A 22,818-nucleotide genomic window follows, 5' to 3' on the forward strand; every position below is an offset into this window, starting at 1 on the left:
GACCCCCGGTTCTACTGGTGTGAAAGAGGGGAAAACGTTTATCTCTGTCCACTCTCTCCATTCCATGCATAATTTTATGCACCTCGGTCATGTCTCCCCATAGTCACCTGTTTTCCAAAGTCTTGCCTCATAAGGAAGGTGCTGCAGGCCCCTGATCATCTTGGTTGCCCTCTACTGCACCTCTTCCAGTTCTACAATATCCTTCTTAAGATACAGTGACCCAAACTGTACACCAGAGATTCATGCCACACCATGGATTTGTACAAGGGTATAAATTTGTACAAGGGCATAAGCCGCATCATAGATTTGTACAAGGGCATGATAATATTAGCATTTTTATTTTCAGCCCCCTAGCATGGAATTGGCCTTTTTCACAGCTGTTGTGCACTGAGTCAGAACTTTCAATGAGCTGTCCACCGCGACCCCACGATGACCTCTCCTTGTCAGTTGGTGACAGCTCAGATCCCATCAGCATATATGTGAAGCTGGGTTGTTTTGCCCCAATATGCATCACTTTACACTTGCTTACATTGAACCACATTTACCATTTTGTTGCCCACTCCCCCAGTTTGGAGAGATTTTTTCAGAGCTCCTCACAATCTGTTGTGGATTTCACTACCCTAGATAGTTTAGTGCCATCTGCAAATTTGGCCACTTTGCGACTTACCCCAACTTCTAAATCATGTATGAACAAGTTGAAGAGCACTGGTCCCAGTACCAATCCCTGGGGGACCCCACTTCCTACTTACCTCCATTGTGAAAACTGTCCATTTATTCTAGTTCAGGGTTCTAGTATGGGGTGCCAAAACCGAACATGCCCGGTCTGGTTCAAGACTGGTTTGGACTCGAACTGAACTGAGCAAATCGGTTTTGTGCACAACCCTAGTCTATGACTGCCCATTCCTAGAGCAGAGTTATAGGATTACAGTGCTGTTGACACGACTGTGGCTGGTGCTTGGAAAACAAGTGCTCTGAGAGAACAGTCTCAATGTGGTTAGTAAGCAGCAGCAGCAACACTCTCCCAACTCTTTCTACCATACTCCTTTCTGGTGATACAAACCAGGGCTATTGTCACAACCAGAACTTTGGTAAGTCAGGTGTCTGGCCCAAGTTTGGGAGCTGTGTGTTCTTTCAAATTCTGACCAACTGAGAGTGTAAAACAAGGTCAGATGTAGGGACGTTGCTCATATGTTAAGCCCCAGCTAGGTTGGTTGAAAGGTTTTTCCTCCTATCTTGTTCTGCAGCTGGGTACGGAATCTGGGTAAGGCATGCACAGAGATCAATATACAGAAGGTGCAAGTATATGGAGTTTCCACTCCTGGCAATGGAAAAAACAAACCGTTGAGTGCACAAGATTTTACCCTCTTCAGTAGAGAACAACAGGAAGCCTGACTGTACTCCTTTAGCCAATTTGCTGCATCGGGAGGAGAGGGGAGGAGAGTCCATGTAGTGGTGCTGTAACTTACTTTCAGGAAGATGATGCACTCGTTCACCCAGGGCCATAAAGTAAGGGTGTTGCAGGGCTGACTCAGCAGAAATGCGTCTTTTGGCTTCATACTATAAAAGGAAGAGTGAAAGATAAAGAAATATTGATTACACACATTGCCATGAGGATGGGAATTGACATGTGCTTAAGATGGAGATTTGAGCACATGTGTATGTCTACACAGTCTGTACTCCAAGTTTTTTTGAAATTGGAAATACAAGAAGCAGTGTCAGACAAGAATACCATTTTACATGGAATTTCAGGCATCATTCAGCTGCCTGGTTTTTGCCACTCTTCAAGACCCTATAATTATTCTAATAAGAACAGCCCAAGGCCTATCTGGCCAAGCATCCCGTTTCCCACAGTGGCCCACCAGGTGCCTCTGAGAAGCTCACAGGCAAGAGGTGAGGGCACACCTTCATTCCTGCTATTGCTCACCTGCAACTGGTATTGAGAGGCATCGTGCCTCTGAGGCTGGAGGTGGCCTATAGCCACCAGACTAGCAGCAATTGATAGACCTGCTGTCCATGGATTTGTCTAAGCCCCTTTTAAAGCCATCCAAGCTAGTGGCCATCACCACATGTCAGAGAATTCCATATATTAATTATGCACTTTGTGAAAGAGTACTTCCTATTGTCGGTCCTAAATTTCCTGGCCATCAGTTTCAAGGGATGACCCCTGGTCCTACTGTTGTGAGAGGGAGAAAAATTTCTCTCTGTACACTCTCTCTACTCCATGCATAATTTTATAAACTTCTATCATGTCTCCCCATCGTCAGTTCTGGAGCAGGCATACCCTTCTCCATGCAGCTCAGTAGGAGGGTCAGGATTGTGGCCCTTCCCACAAGCTGTGGGACTCACCTGCAGCTAATCTCCACCATCTCTCGCAGCACAACAAACTAAAACTGCCCTGCCAAAAATCTACTGTGCAGCTCAGTATGTGGGCCAGAATGGATCCAATGTGGCTTGTGGGGTCATTAGCATTGATTCGCCAGATTCCAAGACTCCCAAAATCCCCCATGCAGTTGTAGCCTGTATGTTCTCTGATTTGTTGCCCAAGCTGCAGTTACATCATCGATTCCTGTGCAATAAATTGTAGCTGGGGCTGATGGGAGTTGTAGTTCAGCAACATCTGGAGACTCCCAGTTTGGGAACCACTGGGTTAGGCAATTAAAAAGTATTCTGCATTAGGGGTGTGCACAGATGGTTCATTGCGAACTGGTTCACCTCAAACTGGGCCTGGTTTGGAGGTTCTATTGCAGATTGAACTGAACCAGGCCAAGGTTCAGGTGAACCGATTCACATCGGTAAGGAGCGGCTGGGCAGGGGCGGCAAGAGAGGTAATAAGCTCCTTACCCAGCTGGTGCGGCGGCAGCGGCGGTTGCTACGTGACCTCCCAGCGCAGCCCCAAGCATGCTCCTCCCCCCTTTGCCAAGCCGTTGGCTTGGCAGCAGTTTGGTTCTGCCCTCCATGCATGTGTGGAGGCCAGAACCGAGCTGCCGTTAAGCCTGTGGCTTGGTAAAAGAAGGAGGAGCATGCTTGGGGCTACACTGGGAGGCTACATAGCAGCAGCTGTACCATCTGGGTAAGGAGCTTATTACCTCTCTCGCCACCTTTGCCTGGTTGCCCCTTACCTTTAGGAGAGAAGCATATTTACATTTTAAAATATATGTACATAGGAAGCAAGACCATCAACAGACAGTGTACAAGGGGAGAAAGCTTTCTTGGCTTTCAGACACCTTTCCCTACTGACCAGGAGTAAGAGAACTGCATAGAAAAACTCTATATTTTGTACTCTCATTTTGGCTCAGTTGGGTAGGTGAAGCAGCTGCTACAGAGCAGAACAATGTCTCCTGGGAAAGCCAGAATAGGAACAAAAGCATTTTGGCAGCAGAGACAGGCCAAGCAACCAGGAGATTCAACAATTCTCCTGAGTTCTATTGATTTTGATTTAAAGGACTTGGTAAGATCAAAGAGAAGACCAAGAACGGAGGAGTTATTGGGTCAGCTCCCTATTACAACCAGCCATTTTCTATTTCCTTGACCAAATACTTTTACGTTCACATATTAATTTCTGCACTGCCAAGTTTTACTATCTCTGAAGCTCTAAATCACACCTTACAGTCAGCAGAAGTTGCTACAGTTTAGACCTCCTGATTTTCATGGTCCTAATCATACTACATTCACTGACATCTTACCATTGTTCCAAAACTTTAAGGATTATCACATAATAAACTTGATATTATTTTACTGCTTTTACTATTGTTTTGCTGGGGTGAGGGGGCTGGTGGTTTAAAAAAAAATCTGCATGAAGGGATAGAGACATTCTGTATTGCAAGGTGCTTTGATGTAGTCAGTCTGTCTGAATCTTCAGACACACATTGTTAGTTGTGGCTGAATACAAGGAGTGCCCCACAAGACAGGGTCTAGGAGTCAATTAAGGAGAAATAGTTGCCCATAAGCTCTGAAAATTGCCACCCTGTCCCCTATTATATTGCCCAGCTCCTCAAACTCATGTGCATACCTACCAAATGGCAGGCATACTAACTAGTTAACCCCTGCTAACTTGGCAAAGAGGCACCTTTTAAAGTAGTGATTCTCTTTATTTAGCAGGGGGAGAGTAACGGGCCCTATCCACCCCCAGCACAGTATCCCCAGTATCTATTTGATGTTGCTGGTGTCTATCTGATGTTGCTTTTGAGATTGTGAGCCCTTTGGGGACAGGGATCTATTTATTTATTATTTCTCTGTGTAAACCACCCTGAGCCATTTTTGGAAGGGCGGTATAGAAATCAAGCAAACAAACAAACACACACTTACCTAGCAAACATCGTGCCAAGCCAGCTGCCTAAGACAGCCTCTTCTCTGCACTCTCCAAAGTATTTTGAGTATGTTGGTTAGGCCACTTTGGATAATGCTGTGGCACTCTACCACTAGATAAGCCAGTGGCACTCTGGATAAACCAGATGTTTATCTGGATGTTGATGAACTACAACTCCCATCATCCTCAGCCACAACAAACTGCAGTTAGGAATCCCTGGGATCATGTAAAAGGGCTGGAAATCCAAACCAGAGAGGTACAATTTTGGCCCTCCAGATGTTGTTGGACTATAGTCCCCATCTTCCCAGAGGCCAATAGCCAGGGATGATGGGAGCTGTAGACCAAGAGCAGCTGGAGGGCCGAGGTTGTGCCTCCTGCTATTCCAATCAGCAGGATGCACTGTCCCTTTAGTAAGTTGATGGGGCCCGAGGTGCAGCCTTTATTTCCAGGTTTCTCTACTCCTGGAGCTGACCTAGCTTGGCCTGAAGACCTTCACTGACTTTCTGCTTACCAGCTGAGCTTGTGTCCAACCTACATCCTCTCCTCCTAATCCTTCCAATCATTTGTGATCACAAATACGTCCTTCGTTCTGAGAGCTCTCTCTACTCTCAGGAACTTCTCTCATGGTTTCCTTCTCATCGGATTCTAGCGGGAATCCAGCTTCATTTTTCTCAACTGAGAGTTAATTATCAGTCTCACATTCTACTTCTCCATTACCTTGGAATTTTCCAGATTTGCTTTAGGTGGGCATGCTTACAATGCACACACAATCATTTTTCAATAAGCCAGAATTCACAGAACAGTGCCTCCAGGCTCCTCTGACAGTAGCAACACCAATGGCTAATGGAGAATTACAGAGTGAGAGGTAGCAGCTAGGCTATGTTTAACTCAAGCACTGCTTTGACCTTTTTATTAAGCCCCTTATTTTTTTATTTCACAGATGGGCAGAACAGATCTAAGCGATCAATGCTTCACTTGTATCCCTACTACCACCAAAGTAGATGCTTCAAACTGTTATCTATACTGGAAAAAGAGACTGAAAATATTTCTTCTGCATTCAGTTTAAAACCATGCCAAACTAGCCTTTTATTTTTAAACAGAGGCTGGCACCAGAAGGTCTTCATTAAAGCATCCAGACTCAAGAGGGATTCATTTTGATGAATTCCTTTAAGTTTCTTGCTAGAAGATTTGTAGTTAGTGTTGGGATGCCCTGTGCACCTTGGCCTTCTCTCCTCTGGGAGAGAAGCAGAGTTACTGTAATTGACACAACTCCCCACCGGGGTCATGGGCAGCACCAGTGAAGTGCCAGGAGTGCGGTGAACTGCGGCATCATCCATATCTAGCGTAGCAACCAAGGCCACTTACCAGGAGGAACCTCATCAGTAAGTCGATTCCTTCAGTGTCCAGTCTGCAAGAGAAAAAAAGGACCTCGATACATTTGGATCCCTATCGTACAGACTCCCTTACCCACAATAGCCACTGATCATTTAGAAAAAAACCTGTCCGCAGTTGTCAGTTTAGGTCATTTCTTGGGGCAGTACAACAGGTTAAAAATGTCTGCTGTCTCCTCTGGAATACTGGACTGCAGAACACTTGTGCCACCTAGTGGCCCAGGAAGACTAATGATAAGAAAGATACATGCAGAGATGTTATGAATCTGCCTCCCCACACCTCACTGAAAAGGAACGGCAGTCGCGATGGTACACATTTGGACAGAGAAGAATTCTGCACATGTGCTGATCACCATGCAGATTACACAACTGACACACTATTCTGCAGATTAGCAGAGATCCTTAAATCACATATTTGTTATCTGTGCCTGTTTCCCTAACAAAATACATCAAGGGTGACAGTGTTTTTCTCCCCCTACTTCTTTTCCTAGGGGGAGCAGCATGAGCAGCCAACAATAAAGTCCAAGAGCTCCATTCATCCTACCTTGGTGCATGATTTATCAAGGGCTGAGCCCGATATTGTGTGAAATTGTAAGCCTTGAATTCCTCATTAGAGGTAATGCCAGGCCACGTTTCTTCTGTGGGTGTCCCTAGAAAAAGAAGGCAGGTTTAGACTCATCAACCACAGCTGAGCATATTGGCTGTATGTACACTGGGCACTGTATAAGATGGAATCTAATATTTGACATGGAATTTAGAAACCTGAAAAACTAAACCTTAAAGCGTACCCAAAAACTCACTCACCTATCGGCCTACTCACTAAGAAACCGACACACAACATCAGGTTTGTAGCCCTGTTCATTGCAGAGGAAGATCTTAAAAAGGCATTAGCTATAGAACTAATCAGAAACCAAGTCGAACATTGGGGTATGTGCTATGGGGCAGAGGCATCAAACACCCAAGCTTTTCAACTTGACTGTGGTTTAAAATTGTTTTAAGGTTCTTATTTTTAATCTGTTTTATGTTGTTGTAAACCACCCAGAGATGGAAGCTTGGGCAGACTACAAATTTGCGTACACACACACACACACACACACACACACACACACACACACACACACACACACTTCTGCTAAATCCTGGTATTTATTAACAGTCAATATTCTTTGCTCTTTTGCCTTCTTCTTTCCCTCACTTCCCCCCTCTCCCACACCAAATTCTCTAAGAGTAAAATCCAGTTTTTGAGAACCCAAATTTTGGAAGCAAATTCAGTTACACAAGTGTACAAGTTCTGTGCAACACAATCTGAGGGCACAGTCTGAATTGTCTTAATGCAAAATGGCTTTTTGGGGCATCAGACAGTGGGAGGAAGGTCCCAGGTTCAATTCTTGGCATCTCCAAGTAGGGCTGGGGAAAACTCCTGCCTGAAACCTTGGAGAATCTGTGAAGACAATAAGGAGCTAGATGGCCAAATGTTCTGACTCCATATAAGGCAGCTTTCTATGGTGATGGAATCCTGCTAATCACTTGCTAGATAAACTTGATGGTTTACAATATGAAGCTCCTTAATGCTAGAATTCGACAGCATTTGAAAAACTCACCCAACAGCCTGAATATTAAATGCAGCTCCTCTTTCACAGTGGATCCGGGGAACATGGGACGTCCTGTGACCATTTCGTAGTGTATGCAGCCCACACCCCTAAAGAGGAAGAGTGAAGCACAATGGATTAAAAGAGAGAGAGAGACCAGCACATGGACCAACCTGCTCTCTCATGGCCTTCTATGCTACCAAGTCCTTCTCTCCTTGCTTCATTCTCCAATACAGTTATGGTTGCCACCAGTTCGTTTGGTGGTGACACAGGACTGGGCCTTCTCTGTGGCTGCTGTGGGGCTTTGAAATATGTTCCCTGTCAAAATCTATGCTGGTCTGTGACCGTAATAAAGATTGATTGATCCCTGTCACAATAAGAGCATTTCCATCTCTGTTCATTTTTAGGAAGACCCTCAACACACCTGTTTTCTCAGGTTTTTAACTGAAATTAATTTTAAATTGTTTAATTGTTTTTATCTTTTGAAATTGTTTTCAACTGTTTTATTCTGTGAAATTGTTTTTACTCCGTTTTATATTTGCTGTGTTTTAAAATTGTACACCACCTAGAGACACACATATCAGCCAGTATATAAATATGATAAACAAACAAACATACATAATATGGCCGCAGTGATTTCTGGTTGTTGGCCTACAACTCCCTAGAATACACTGCAAGAAGCAAGAACTGCTCCCCACCCAGTCTCCTTCCATACTGAACTGATCAGCAGCGGGGAGGAGAGAAAGACTCCAAGAATGTAAACATGCAGCAAGCCATGAGAATCTCTCTCACTGTCTTGGTCTGCTATAGTGCCGGTCACTCTGAAGGTGACAATACACAAGCCATGGGCTTCGGAAGCAATGGATTAGTATGGATGAGGCGAACTGGGAATTACTGCTGTGCACTTTTTATAGGGGAGAATGATTGTACCCCTCCCGCCTCCAGCACAGACCACATGGAGCTCACCACATGTCAATGGGAGTAGAGTATTCTGTGGATCCCAGTAGGACATCAGGGGGCCGGTACCACAATGTGACCACTTCATTGGAATAGGTTTTTGTTGGGACGGACTTGGCTCTCGCAAGACCTGAAAGTGAAAGGTACGCCAGTGAGATCTGAGACTGCTTTGCTATCACCCGTCTCATTCCAGTCAATGTCTATGTTATCTTCATGTTCTTAAAGACACAGCTATGAGCCTAAAACCATCCATTTTCTAAAGAGGTGCTAACATACCAATGATAAATCCATTTCATGTAGAAGTCAATGTAGGAGAGTAACTGGCCTTATCTACCCCCAGCACAGTACCTCCAGTGACTGTTGCTGGTGTCTATCTTGTGTTTCTTTTTAGATTGTGAGCCCTTTGGGGACAGGGATCCATCTTATTCATTTATTATTTCTCTGTGTAAACCGCCCTGAGCCATTTTTGGAAGGGCGGTATTATAGAAATCGACTAAATAAATAAATAAAGTAAGTAAGTGCTTAGGATCCTGGTGCAAGTCACAGTTGAAAGAGCCTGTATTGTGACAAAACTAGTGCTTAGGATATCCAAGTAAAGTAATAAAGGCGTGGTGGGAACATGGGGAAGTATCTGGAAGAACTCTGAGGCAGTATCAAAAGAGCAGTACAAGGCTTAAAAACACTGTAGTTTTACGATTGGTTGACTGGATCATAAGTACATGCATTGTTTGTTGTATATTAAATGGTAAAGGTAAAGTGTGCCATCGAGTCGGTGTCAACTCCTGGAGACCACAGAGCCCTGTGGTTGTCTTTCGTAGAATATAGGAGGGGTTTACCATTGCCTCCTCCCGAGTGGTATTAGATGATGCTTTTCAGCATCTTCCTGTATCTCTGCTGCCCGATATAGGTGTTTCCCATCGTCTGGGAAACATACCAGCAGGGATATGAACCAGTAACCTCTGGCTTGCTAATCAAGACATTTCCCCAGTGCGCCATTAAATGAGCTGTAACAAAATGCTTCTTTGGATGTGAAAGGGGACCATTTTTCTCCATTCTCCACCCAGCTTCCCACAGCATCCCAAATTACGATTCTATGTGGATTGTATATGTTATGCTAGCATTGCTCATAGGTTCACAAATGCAAAAACGTTTTGGATCAGAATGTGTGGGAAATATCACTAAATAGGCTTGTGAATTTTTTTTGTCATGAATTCTATTCCTGTGTGTAAAGGACTAAGTGGAGCAATTAGAGGAAATTTTGTCAAACAGCTTGAACTGAAATGGCAAAAATCCTGTTTCTTCATTCAAAATAGAAGCAATTTCAAATCACAAGGTTTGGATATTAGCGGAGCAGTTGAGGGCATGAATTCCCAACTATATTTTGCCTACAATTTCTTCACTTTGAGAACGGAGTACATAAAGCATGTGGCATGGCATCTTCCTGTTCTGAAGCAAATCCATGCCAGGACTGTGGCCTTCTCAGTCTCTAACTTACCAAAGTCAGCAAGTTTCAGTTCCCCTTTCCCATTAATGAGCAGATTCTGCGGCTTGAGATCTCTGTGCAGGATCTTGTGCTGGTGGCAGTAGGAGAGGCCACGCAGCAGCTGGAACATGAAAATCTTGAAGCAGTGGGGGAAGAAGGGGGTGGAAGAGAGAGCAAGACGACAATTAAGACACATTTGAGGCAAGTTCTGTTCTGCAGAAAAAAAGAGTGTGAAGGGAAATGTCTGAAATGGAATGGAAAATCCTCTGGAATGAAGGTTCACAACAACATTTTTGCAGGAGAGGAAGTCACTGTAAACTGTAAAGGCTATTCCTGCACCCTATGAATCCAATCACTCACCTTGACATTGTACATGCTCATCAGGTTCCCACAGCTGTCCAGATGCTGCTTCAGGTCACTGTCCTGCAACGATAAGCATGTCCTGAAAGGCCTAAGTGACCATGAAGAACAAAGTGCCCGCTGCTTCTTTGGCAGCAGAACACATACATTCAGTTTGATTTTCCAGCTCATCAGTGTATGCTTGCAAGTGAACAGCCTTTCCTGGCTAAGAGCAAGTCTATTACATTCCTTACAACTTATCTCAAACTTATACAGTCCTTCCAGATGTTTCATTGCAGTTATTACTAAGTTGTTGCAGGAAATCCAAAGTCATAGGAACATAGGAAGCTGCCGTAGTCAGCTTCCTATGGTCTGAATCAGACCATTAGTCTATCTAGCTCAGTATTGTCTACACAGACTGGCAGAGGCTTCTCCAAGGTTGCAGGCAGGAATCTCTCTCAGCCCTATCTTGGAGAAGCCAGAGAGGGAACTTAGAGCCTTCTGCTCTTCCCAGAGCGGCTTCATCCCCTGAGGGGAATATCTTGCAGTGCTCACATGTGGTCTCCCATTCAAATGCAACCAGGGCAAACCCTGCTTAGCTAGGGGGACAAGTCATGCTTGCTACCACAAGACCAGCTCTCCTCATCATCACCCCAGTTGGTCTATCTAAACATTCTGTCTTTCAGCTAGCACACCCACTCAAACCCCAATTTACCACCAATCCCTGCCCACCACATTTCTAAAAGGTCCTGGCTAGATTCAGCCCCTGACATCTCCTGGCTGGGAAAGACCCCTATTGCCAAATCCTGGAAATCCACTGCTAGTCACTGCAGACAATACTGAGCTAGATGAATCTGATTTGACTAAATAAAAGGCAGCCTAACATGTTCATATTGCTATTTAGCACACCATCTGGAAAATGGGTGAACAATTGTTATGGGCCAACATGATTTTGCACACATAAAATGATGAAATTTTCTAGCTTCTGCTGATCAGCCAAGGGTAGAAAACTTCAACTACCCACTGATGTCAGCTACCCGGCATCACATCAGGAGTTGCTGAGCCAGTCCATCTCTCCACAAGAAACAAGTTCTCAGACTCACCAGATATTCAAAGACAAGAGTGAGGGAGCATGTTGTGTGGATGATATCATGGAGGGTCACAATGTTTGCATGTTTGAGATTCTTCAGTAAGGAAACTGTAAAGCAAAGAGAGCAGCATCAGCCACAAGGCCTTTGCATGGGGCACGCCCAAGCAAGTTCACATCAGGAAGTTTGAAACGACACAAGAGCCTTTATGAACTGAGCAGAAAACCATCATTACATGTGGGAAAATAGAATGGTCTGGTGTTCCTCTGGGGAGAGCTTCCCACTTTGGAGAATGTTCCCTAGTCCTTACCCTCTCGTATAGCAGTGCAGGGGGCTCCTTCTTCATGCTCTAGCCGGATCTCCTTCAAGGCAACCAGGTTTTCGGTTAGCTTGCTGCGCCCTTTAAAAACAGTGGCATAGGTGCCCTAAAAGGAAGAAGAAAGTAAGGAGCTCACAAACAAAGATTAAATACACAGCATACTCCATTACTGCCATGTGCAAAGCAGTGTTATTCCAGGGTTGTTGAACTGGATTAACTACAACTACTTAATCGAGAACAAAAAGCACACACTTCCAAACAGGCTGTCTACAGAGAGGCTTAATCTAATTAAAAATGGCCTCTTTTTAGATGGATAAAAATAGCAGCCCACATGATGGGAAGTCATCTACAGGCACAAGAATGCTCCGTTGACTCTGCCTTGATGCTGCTCCAAGCTCAGCAGATGTCTTGCTGAGGATCAGATCATGCACAGAGTGAGGGCAGAGCAATCTTTGCTCGTCTCCCCTGTCCCTATTTGTGTTCTTTGCTATCCAGAAGTAAGTGACCCTCGGGGACATATAATAAACATTGCTATGCAGAGAAGAATTAAGAAACAAGAAATTATCACGTGTTGTGAGCCTATTGGCTCTTCAACTGAGACATTTTGTGTACAATGAAGTTTTACTGTAAAATATTGAGGTTCTGCTCCAGCAGTGATGAGTCAGATCCTTCTGGGGAGCTTACAACCAGGACAAATGGTAATAATATCCATTTCTTGCAGATTATATCCAGCATCTGATCAAGTATCAGATACTGGAGACAAAGACAAGAAATGGTTATCACCAGTTTGTAAGTTTCCCAGAAGGATTTGGCTGGTGCACTGCCTTTAAACATGGAGGTTCCATTTAGCTATCATGGCATCCTCCATGAATGGAGGATGCCATGATAATCTGTGCATTTAAGTTATGAGCTATGTTCATATATTTTTAAAAAGTTCATAATCTAAGCAAACTGTATTTTTCCTGTGGGCTTTGGATACTAATGTACATCTGTGCTGGTGTTTGGAGGCAGGCATGTTATCTTCATAATGGCATAAAAACATCTCCACATTATTCTTACCTCCCCCAGCTTGTCCAGTTTAACATAGGTTTCCATCTTCCCAAATCCAATGTCAGACTGTAAAGAACAAGGAAGCATGTCAGTACAAAAGATCTCATTCTCTTCACTAGGAGAAACTTACTTATGATCATATACCATAAAAGGTCTGTGACATCTTTAGTGGGAAATAAAATCAAGGCAGGTCTTTGAGCTCACAGCTAAATGTACTGGCTGACATCCAGGCTGAGTTACTCAGTCGTGCTACTCAGGAGTAATTCAGTCTGTCAGCAACTGTGCTGGGTTATTTTTGCCAAAAATGCAATCACTAGCCAATTATTACCAGGAACCACAACCCACTGTGTGTTAAGATACTGGAAGATAATTTGCTTCTCACACCATCGTCCAGAAATGCAAGTTACTAATGGAAATTGATGCCTTCACCTGGGGTATGGGATGGCAAATAAATGTTTTTATCTCCAACATTCCTCTATCAATCTGTCTAATTGTCCAGTTCCAACAGCAGTTAAAACTGTTGTAAGCACCACTATTAATGCTCTGTCTGCCAAGGGGATTCTCCCTTGTGCCTGAGTAATGCTTTTGGACCTTGGCCCAAGCTGGCCCAGGGCTCAAGAGATTGATCTCCCTTTTCCACCAACACCTTCTATGACACTGAGGGAGTAATCACTTGGGTCTTTATTCTCTCATAAACTCCTATCAAAATATGGGGCTAGCATATCTTGTAGTTTTGCCTGTTTGGGCTGTATTTAACTCTGAACATGATTTCTGGGGCTCAGAAAACATATATACTCATTTGCAAACATGAGAGAATCTCTGGATTAATTCTTTCATAAGACAAATATTGCAGCACTGCTTAGGTCCTGCATTGTTTTAAACATGTATTATTCAACACCAGGGGGTGGTAGAGAGATGGCTGTCATCACAGGGGGTAGCAAAAGGACTTCGTAGACTGCCAGAGGTAGGTATTGAAATGAGCTGCATCTGAAGCAATTTGGAAGAATGAAAGTACATTCAAGGTTCAGGTATTTTCTCATATGTATCAGGGGGGAAAATGGAATGTGAGCAAATTACAAGCTAAAAACACTGACTGGGGTTGGGGGAAGAGACAGCAAACCAATTTAATTTGGAAGCACTTTACATATATTTGCAAGGGGCAGAGGTAAGATCTTGAACACTTTTTTAAAAAATCAAAGATCTTAGGAGCCCAAGTTCTACTAGCCTACAGAAACGTTTAAGAATTTAAGGCACTTCACCTAAGCACTTTTACCTGGAAGCAAGTCCCATTCTTTCAACAAAATGCACTTACTGACCTTCTCATTTAGTCTGGGACTGCTTTCTAGGTAATACTTTAAGTCTGGTGTTCACATCATTTTCAATCCTTCAGAAATGTCACATAATCTCTATACAGAAGTAAAACTGTTGCTGTTCCTCTTTTCTGCCTCCAGCTCAGCAGTGTCCTACACTTGAGCCTTTCAAAAACACAGGCCTTTTATTGGCCTGATCTAAGCAAATGAACTTATTATCATGCTTGTATGAGGGTTTAACACCACATATCCCCACTGGAACTACAAGGTCACCAATGCACAAACTCTAAATAAAATGTCAGAGTGTAAAGTTATAAGTAAAACTGTGAAAACTGTCCTTCTGACGTTAAGCATTCTTTTATTTTTGTGAAAATGGAACTACAGGCAACACAGAGGAGACATAATGTGATCGGATGTCCCACAAATGTAACGATGCTACATTTGGGAGTTTTAAAAGGAATACACATTGTTAATTTATAAGCTTATTAATATTTATTAGACTGTTGATTCAACTACATATATTTTATTCAAGAGATAGAAGGAGTTGCACAGGTAAATGGGAAACACTCTGATATCACATTTCATTCTTCTTTCCATCTTAGGATCCGAGAACCTCAGAACCTTTTGAATAACTGAATGGCAAAAAAGTCCAGTGTCATTTCAAGATTGAACTGGTGGAGAGGAGAGCTTGTCTTGTGGTAGCAAGCATGACTTGTCCCCTTAGCTAAGCAGGGTCTGCCCTGGTTGTATATGAATGGGAGACCACATATGTGAGCACTGTAAGATACACCCCTTAGGGGATGGAGCCACTCTGGGAAGAGAAGGTTCCAGGTTCCCTCCCTGGCTTCTCCAAGATAGGGCTGAGAGACTCTCCTGCCTGCAACCTTGCAGAAACTGCTGCCAGTCTGTGTAGACCAGGGATTCTCAACCTTGGGCCCCCAGTTGAAGTCCAACAACATCTGGGGGCCCAAGGTTGAAAATCCCTGGTGTAGACAATACTGAGCTAGATGGACCTATGGCCTGACTCAGTATAAGGCAGCTTCCTATGTTCCTGGTTTGCCTTGCTTTAGGTCATTTGTACTTGCAGACATATGGGGATATTAATACCATTATGTACACATGTATGAGAACAGGCCCATGCAGGGTTAACTGTGCACTGAGATGTATTGCTCAATGCCTGTTAGAAATTTGGACTCACAAGAGAAGCCCGTCGAGACATCCTACTAAGAGGCTTGGAAATCTCTGGACTTTCCATCTCTAGTTTCTGGAGGAACTCTGGAGGCAGGCGAACATCCATGGGCAGAGAGAGGCGTTTGCTGACATCCTATGGAGAAGAGTAGCATAGTGTTAGTTTCTGAGACCTCTTAAGCCTCCAAAAGTTTAACCAGAGATGTGCAGCAAACACAGGTCCAATGCCAAAGGCCTCACTGTGTTCCCCTTTATCTTGTTTGTTGTGTAGTTTAGATCCATGACAGCCCAGAATTATGGACCCTCCCTATAGATGTGAAGGCCGGGTGTGGGGGAGAATGGAAAATTTGGGGGGGAATTGGTCCCCCTCATCATTTTCTCCCCCTACACCACAAATTTCTAGGCTTGGGGAGGGAACCAAGGGGGAAAAATGGGGAGTGGGATCCAGTTTTCCTGAATTTTTCTGGTTATTTCTCCAGGCCTTCACATCTCTAAAGGTAAAGTATGCCATCAAGTTAGTGTCAACTCCTGGCGACCACAGAGCCCTGTGGCTGTCTTTGGTAGATTACAGGAGGGGTTTATCATTGCCATCTTCTGCTCAGTATGAGATGATGCCTTTCAGCATCTTCCTATATTGCTGCTCCACGATATAGGTGTTTCCCATAGTCTGATAAACATACCAGAAGGGATTCGAACTGGCAACCTCTGGCTTGCTAGTTAAGTCATTTCCTGCTGCGCCATTAGGTGGCTTCCTTCACATCTCTAGCTCCCCTTAATCAAAAAAGGTGAGGGGAGAGATACAATTAAAGGTAACTGCATCATTTTGCTTTGATTCTCCGAAATCATCCTCAGCTCAGCTCAACTCCCACCCAGCAATCGGGTGAGGAGAACCTCTGGAGTGAGCTATGTGCTGACTCAGGCTATTTTGTCTCCCTTTCAAACTGAGCCAGATATCCACCACCCCTTTGGAATGGACTTCCCTCCTAGCCCAAGCCTGGAAACCTGAAGCTTAGTTTCCTATTGGCAACCAGCATTGTAGCTATATTGTCTGGCATTGTCAATGAATTTCTGAAATGAAATGGGTAGGGTCTCCAACAAACCTGATGTCATAGTAACTATCCTCCCAAACCTGGATGTTGCTGTCCCTAATCCCTGATATTTAGAGAATCTGGCTGTGATTATTTGCTTGGTGGTGAAAGCTACTCTGGGTATTATTATGATCGTTTGTATATGGCTTCTCACAGATATGACAAGACATTATTACTTCACATTTTCACGACTCAACTGTGGCACTGAAAATAGCTCTAATATTAAGCTCAGCTGGGCTGTAGCTCAAATTAATAGCCATGTGGCCAAAATAAATAGTTATTTCAAATTTAGTGGGGGAAAGTGTTCTGTTTTTTTGTGAGGTTGAACGTTTGCTTGTGTTAAATTGCATGCAGCTAGAAACAAGTGTCCCTTGACATTTTCCACATTCTGATGGATTTGTTGTTTTGGGATTTGGACAATGGGTGTGCATGTGTTCTGTTCCCTTTTAAATGAATGAATTTAATAATTTATGGCATGCCATATGGCTTAATTTCTAAAAGGTAGGTGCTAGGACTAAACTTTGACAGTAAATAATATGCATGCCTTCCCACAGAGGCCACAAAAGAGGCCATTCCCCCTATCCATGAGGATGCAGAGAACAGCTGTTGTTTCTTGGCAAGGACACCATGGCACTCTGCACATATTTAAAAGAGACTCCTCCTTTTATGCACAAGTCATGATGTGGTGAAGAAGCAGGGTTTCTATTTGGTTCATATGAAGCTTACCCCTTCAGAGTTTTACTAGCCACCACTGGAACTAGGACAACGTTCTCTGTGGTCATGAAATGCACTGTGGTTATTCCATTCAGCATCCCTGACACAGGCATTGTATGGCCTTTCAAAGCTGCTTTTTCATACAAGAAGAATCCTTCTGGGAGGAGAGCTAGTCTTGTAGTAGCAAGAATGACTTGTCCCCTTTGCTAAGCAGGGTCCACCTGCTTAGAACGTTGCATTTGAATGGGAGATCACATGCGTGAGCACCGCAAGTTGAGCATTCTTAGGTGCTTAGGAGCATCCTGAGGTGAGCATCCTTAGGGGATGGGGCTGCTCTGGGAAAAGCATCTAGGTTCCAAGTTCCCTTCCTGGCATCTCCAAGATAGGGCTGAGAGCGACTCCTGCCTGCAGCCTTGGAGAAGCCGCTGCCAGTCTGTGTAGGCAATACTGAACTAGATGGACCAATGGTCTGACTCGGTATATGGCAACTTTTCCTATGTTCTATATTTAGTGAAGCACCCATATTTTGAATACTGGGCAAATACAGCTTAGTTGGGACATTTGGAAAGCAGTGGGAAGGGGTGTCAACTTTGTTCCAGCCTTTCTAGTTGCAACCTTAGTGCATTCCCGACCTCATCAGACCATTCATTCTTAAAGACAGCTTCTTGTTTGAGACTGTCAGTCAAACTGCATCCTACTGGGCAGCTTCCAATGAAGCAGCATCCTTATGTCTCCATCACATGGGGCAGGCCGATTGGGCAAAGCATTGTCCGAACCAGCCCTTCACATTTTTTTTAAAAAAGGGGCTAGTCTCCTCGTTCCATAACACTTCCTACTATACCACGCAGATTCCTTGCACTTTGCAACTGTAGTTACCTCCATGGAAAAGCGGCGCTGGTTGCCATTTCGATAACGCACAGCTGTTGGAGACTGGCCTTCTGAAGGTGAGGTGGAACTGGGCTGTGTCTGGATGTCCCTGTTCAAGTGACCCAGGTGTAGTCGTCCTTGTGCCAGATCTGTTGAAAAAGGAAGAGCAGATAATCATTGGTACACTCAGGCTTTTATGTATTTCTGTCTTCTCATGTCTTTTAAGCTTTTTATATCCATTTTTATGCCCCCCCCTTTTTATTCTTTTCATGCGTTTTTATGGCTTTTATTACTTCTCAGGCTTTTATGCCCTCATGCTTAGTATTATCTACTATTTTTAGTCCTTTTAGAATTAATATGTACCGTTTTATATGTAATAAGTTTTTAACTACTCTCACTTTTAACATGTAGTCATCCTTCTACTTTATGCTGGTCTGTGACCATAATAAAGATTTATTGATAATCATTGGTCAGGTGACAGTGGCAGGATAATCAGGGCCTATTGTTGAAACAAAACAGAAGCCACCAAACTAAAGACGACTTAGCTCTAACTTTGCAGTATTTAATAAAATGCAAACATTTCTTAGGGTGAGGTGGTATTTCTATGCACGCTTACTTGGGGGTAAGTTCCATGGACATCAGTCAGGTCCTGTTTCTGAGTAAATATGGGCCGATGGGGCAGCAATTCATGCTCAATTTTTAATCCAGCCCATCCTCAGCACTTAGACCAATTAACAATACTTTTGGCCTAGTGTAATAAATAATTTAGGATCTTGAGGAAATAGTTTATTCAAATATGCTTCATATATACTAGCTTGCATCTTAGTGTTGCAACTTAGAACTACCTGGCCATTTGCATTACCTATCCTTACTTGTGCTTTTCTTACGTCTCAGCTGCTACTCATTCAAAGCATAGCATTGCATTTACTATAAATCCCACCTGTGCTCCAAATAAATATCGGACCTCTGAAAAGTATACAGTGTACTGTGCTTGATTGGCCAGCAAACTCGCCTGACCTGACCCCATAGAGAATCTATGGGGCATTGCCAAGAGAAGGATGAGAGACATGAGACCAAACAATGCAGAATTGCTGAAGGCCGCTAATGAAGCATCCTGGTCTTCCATAATACCTCATCAGTGCCACAGGCTGATAGCATCCATGCCACGCCGCATTGAGGCAGTAATTGCTGCAAAAGGGGCCCAAACCAAGTACTGAATACATATGCATGCTTATACTTTTCAGAGGTCCGATATTGTTCTATTCTTCAATCCTTGTCTTCTTGGTTCCATGTAATATTCTAATTTTCTGAGATTGTGGATTTGGGGTTTTCATGAGCTGTACGCCATGATCATCACAATTATAACAAATTAAGGCTTGACTTATCTCGCTTTGCATGTAATGCGTCTGTCTCATATATCAGTTTCACCTTTTAATTTGCATTACTAAAATTAATGGACTTTTGCACGATATTCTAATTTTCCGAGTTTCACCTGTATTATTAAGAGGGCTGCTCATGGCTTTCACTTCCTTACAGAAAAACAGAGTACATCCTGGAACCTATGAGGGGCACACATGACTTTTTTGGAGAGGGACATGCACGCAACTAACATCTATGGAAACCTACAACCAACTGCCGCTTTTCAATGCATGTATGTACGGTAAATAGACAGGTATATATTCACCATGGATGGCTGTGCACATATGTAGTTTTCCTGCAAAAGAAAGTGATATCCATGTAGGACATCATCATCTGTGTGAAGGAGCTTTTGTGGAAAAATAGGACAGCATTAAAATGTTTTCCAAACCTTTCCCAAGTTTGCAACCCTTTTAGCCTCACCAATAGTGTGTGTGTGTGTGTGTGTGTGTGTGCGTGAGAGAGAGAGAAAGAGAGAGGGAGAGGGTGTGGGTGTGTGTGCGCGCACACACACACACACACACACACACACGTACGTACATGTATGCATGTAGGGCAACATTACTTGCTAATATAGTAAGGTTGTTTTCATGACCAGCACGTCCAGGGTAGGAGGCAGGAGACCAGGGCTACCCAACATTTAGACCTTGGTCTTTACCAAGATAAGTGGGAAAAAGCCCCATCCTACCACACAGTCTCAATCATCTGCATCACTGGGCTGTTCTCACCAGTTCCTGGCAGCCCAACGTGATCTCCACCAGGGAGTGCTGCATATAGAGTGGCCAGGAAGCTGCGAGCAGCTACACTGATGTGTGGAGCCTCTCTGCTGTCTGCGTAATGCATCATGGGATACTGCAAGTCTTCCTCCAGATCCCTGCTCAGGACATTGCTGCCCACCGCTTGTGTGGGCACACAAGCAGCAGGAGCAAGCTCGGACTGTCTGGGTGCAGGAAGGTAGGATCCTGCCTTTCCCCCAGCTGACAAGAGTTTGATTGTGTGCACAACCTTAGTGTATCTTAAATATACTTGTGTGTAGACACAGCTTTTAGTAAATTATGTTGGCCTTCTGAAAGCACAGACCTATGTTTCTGGAGGACACTGGAAGTGCCTTCTTCCCCAACCTGACTCTGAAGAGGCCATGAAAACCCCACAGTCTAACATGCCATCTCATCTGCAGTTTAGCTTGTGTCGTATTAAAATTTTGGCCTCTGTTAGGAAGTAAACTTCCTGCCTCAAATGGGATACAAAAGTATCTCATCTTCAGACTTTTCTAGTAATTAGCGTGTTTGGGGCTACATGCAGGGTGGATTTGATTTAAATCAAATCAATATAAATAACGATTTAGATCACTAGTGAGTAAGACTAGATTTAAATCATGGTTTTTTAAATAAAGACTCATTTTTGCTGATATAATCCTAATATTTACAACCAGATGAAGGTTTCATTTTTGGTCCTCTTCTAGATAGAAAAATTGCCCAAAATAGTCTTACAGAAACCTCTGGAAGAGCATGACATTGTGAATGGATTAAAGGAATTCATTTACCAAAAATTTAAACATTGCATATATATAGCCTCATGCTACATGATTAAAAACTAATCCTTATTTCACGATGAATACCTTGGGACTATAACATATCTTAAATAGAAAACTATCTTTAGATAGATTTAAATCCAAACCCCCCGAATTAAATCCAAACCCCCAATTCTTTGGGTTTTTTAAAAAAAAATCATTGATTTTTATCCACCCTGGTGTACTAAGCCAGTTTTCCAGATAGCCTGGAAGTACCTTACCCCTTTTTAGGGATACAGCTTTGAGCAAGAGGTGTACAGATGTCCCATGTACTAATGTTTGTTCTAGCAACTGGGGTGTCTTGGGCTACGTATGAGGACTTGAGCTCGTCAGAAGTACCGTAATATCTTTGAGACACCCTCTCCCTCTGTAGAGTACAATAAAGTAGTCTAGTCAGTAGCCATTACAGGGTGAAGGCATGAATGACTATTGCTGAATCAGAAAGACAGGTTATAGGCAGCCCTCACCCTCAATGAAGGTGGTTAAAGATGATTGTACTTTATGGGACTGGGTTCTTCCGCATTTCTTGGGGGCCAAAGCCAAAGACGGCAGTTGTCAAAAGAGCACTTCAGGGAAGATAAACAATATACTTTCCCTCTAAACTGTTAGCTGGTTGAGATGCTATGAGGGAGTGACCTTCGCAGAAGTTTAAGTGGGCTCTTCTCTTGAGATTACAGTTCTGAAGTGCTGTTGAGCCACAAATGGAAAATAAAAATCTGAACAAAGCAGGCTCAGAAGCCCTCCATGCGTAGCTGCTTCTCTCTGGCTCATGCTCCTGGGGCTCTGCACTTAAACCCAGGAGGGGTGTATCAATGACTGGTTGCTAAGAGGCCCTGGAGCAGGAAGACCCAGACGGCAGCTCAGCAAAAACACTTCACAAGTTCGGTGCAGGTCACCCAGTTACCTATGAAATCAATTCTGCGAATTCACAGGGGAATAGTTTCTAGGAGAATCAAGCAAATAAACGAACTGTTTGCTAATTACCAGCTTTCTGAACAGAACTGTGCCATTTAATGAGAACCCAGCTCTGCTTCCTGCTCATTGCCCGGCCCTTCCATATGGCAGAAATTGGGCTCTTTTACAAACAACACAAAAGATGGACTTGGAAGCACCAAGCATGGGACACAATCAAACAAGGCAGGACTTGGCAGTGTGAATGTATTGTGTCAGCCCTTTGTAGAGTTGCCTAATGTTGCTTCAGCTGGAAAAAAACTGGAAGGGGGAAATAAAGTTAAGTATCCTTAACATTTTTTTTTGTTTTCCCTCTGTTTTTTGTAGTTAATAAAAACTAAAACAAGGCATCTGTTAAGAGTGTGACCCTAAACAGCCACAATTTCATAGCATTTTGGAGCTTCAGTGTTCAGCCCTTAATACAATATGTAAATTGAAAGGAAGGATCCATTGTTTGAAACCTTAAATCATTATGGTCACACCAGAGCTGCCAGTCATCTTCTCTCTGAAACTCTATGCAAAGTTGCATGGAAGCCACTGATCAAGAGTTAAACTACTTGTGATTCCTACACATGTTTCATGTAACTTTCCACTGACATTTAAAAATAAAAATGCTGCATGAAGTCACTTAAATCTGCAATCACGAGCAAATGAAGGAATAAGTAAGAAGGGAGGGAGTGCTCAGTCTTTTCCCCGGACTGCCGTTTCTCCGGTCAACATTGGCACTTCAGGTATAAGGGGAAAGAAACAGATAGGAAAAGTTGAGGGGAAATTATATACAGCTTCACAGAGCATATGGTTTGGCCCCAACAGGAACCATTTGTCCCTGCTATTGAGGCAAAAAGGCACCTTCAGAGTGGCTGAAGGCTTCTATTCTCATTAGGACTGGGCTGACTCCCCTTAAAAATATTCTGAACTTAGAATCCAACTAAGTGTACTCTAAGGTTATTTTGACTAGCCAGCCCCAAGAAATGTAGAGGATTTCCTGCGGGGGAAATTGCACGGACTGCAGATATGAGCATGGTTTCAAAAAGTATTAAGCAGCCAAGGACAAACAGCAATCCCTCAGTGCTGGATGCAGAGATTTGGCAGATACAGTCTAGGGCAGGGCTGCTCAATTTCGGCCCTCCTACAGATGTTGGCCTACAACTCCCACAATCCCTGGCTATTGGCCACTGTGACTGGAGATTAT

At 43.5% G+C, this 22,818-nt stretch overlaps 1 protein-coding gene across 3 annotated transcripts in view; it reads right to left on the bottom strand.

Moving 5' to 3' along the window:
- The window catches only part of CDK18 (cyclin dependent kinase 18), a 116,796-nt gene that overhangs the window by 8,671 nt on the left and 85,307 nt on the right, over positions 1–22,818 (bottom strand). For all 3 annotated transcript variants that reach the window (XM_053247034.1, XM_053247032.1, XM_053247031.1), the window contains 12 exons: positions 17,699–17,838; positions 15,031–15,156; positions 12,532–12,588; positions 11,464–11,578; positions 11,169–11,263; positions 10,087–10,149; positions 9,739–9,862; positions 8,253–8,373; positions 7,299–7,396; positions 6,242–6,347; positions 5,672–5,714; positions 1,467–1,557 (listed from right to left, as the gene is read on the bottom strand). In XM_053247034.1, coding sequence (XP_053103009.1) covers positions 1,467–1,557; positions 5,672–5,714; positions 6,242–6,347; positions 7,299–7,396; positions 8,253–8,373; positions 9,739–9,862; positions 10,087–10,149; positions 11,169–11,263; positions 11,464–11,578; positions 12,532–12,588; positions 15,031–15,156; positions 17,699–17,838 — 1,179 coding nt within the window. The remainder of the gene's footprint in view (positions 1–1,466; positions 1,558–5,671; positions 5,715–6,241; positions 6,348–7,298; positions 7,397–8,252; positions 8,374–9,738; positions 9,863–10,086; positions 10,150–11,168; positions 11,264–11,463; positions 11,579–12,531; positions 12,589–15,030; positions 15,157–17,698; positions 17,839–22,818) is intronic.

The sequence above is a fragment of the Hemicordylus capensis genome, chromosome 4 (assembly GCF_027244095.1).
Source record: "Hemicordylus capensis ecotype Gifberg chromosome 4, rHemCap1.1.pri, whole genome shotgun sequence".
Classification (NCBI taxonomy): Eukaryota; Metazoa; Chordata; class Lepidosauria; order Squamata; family Cordylidae; genus Hemicordylus; species Hemicordylus capensis.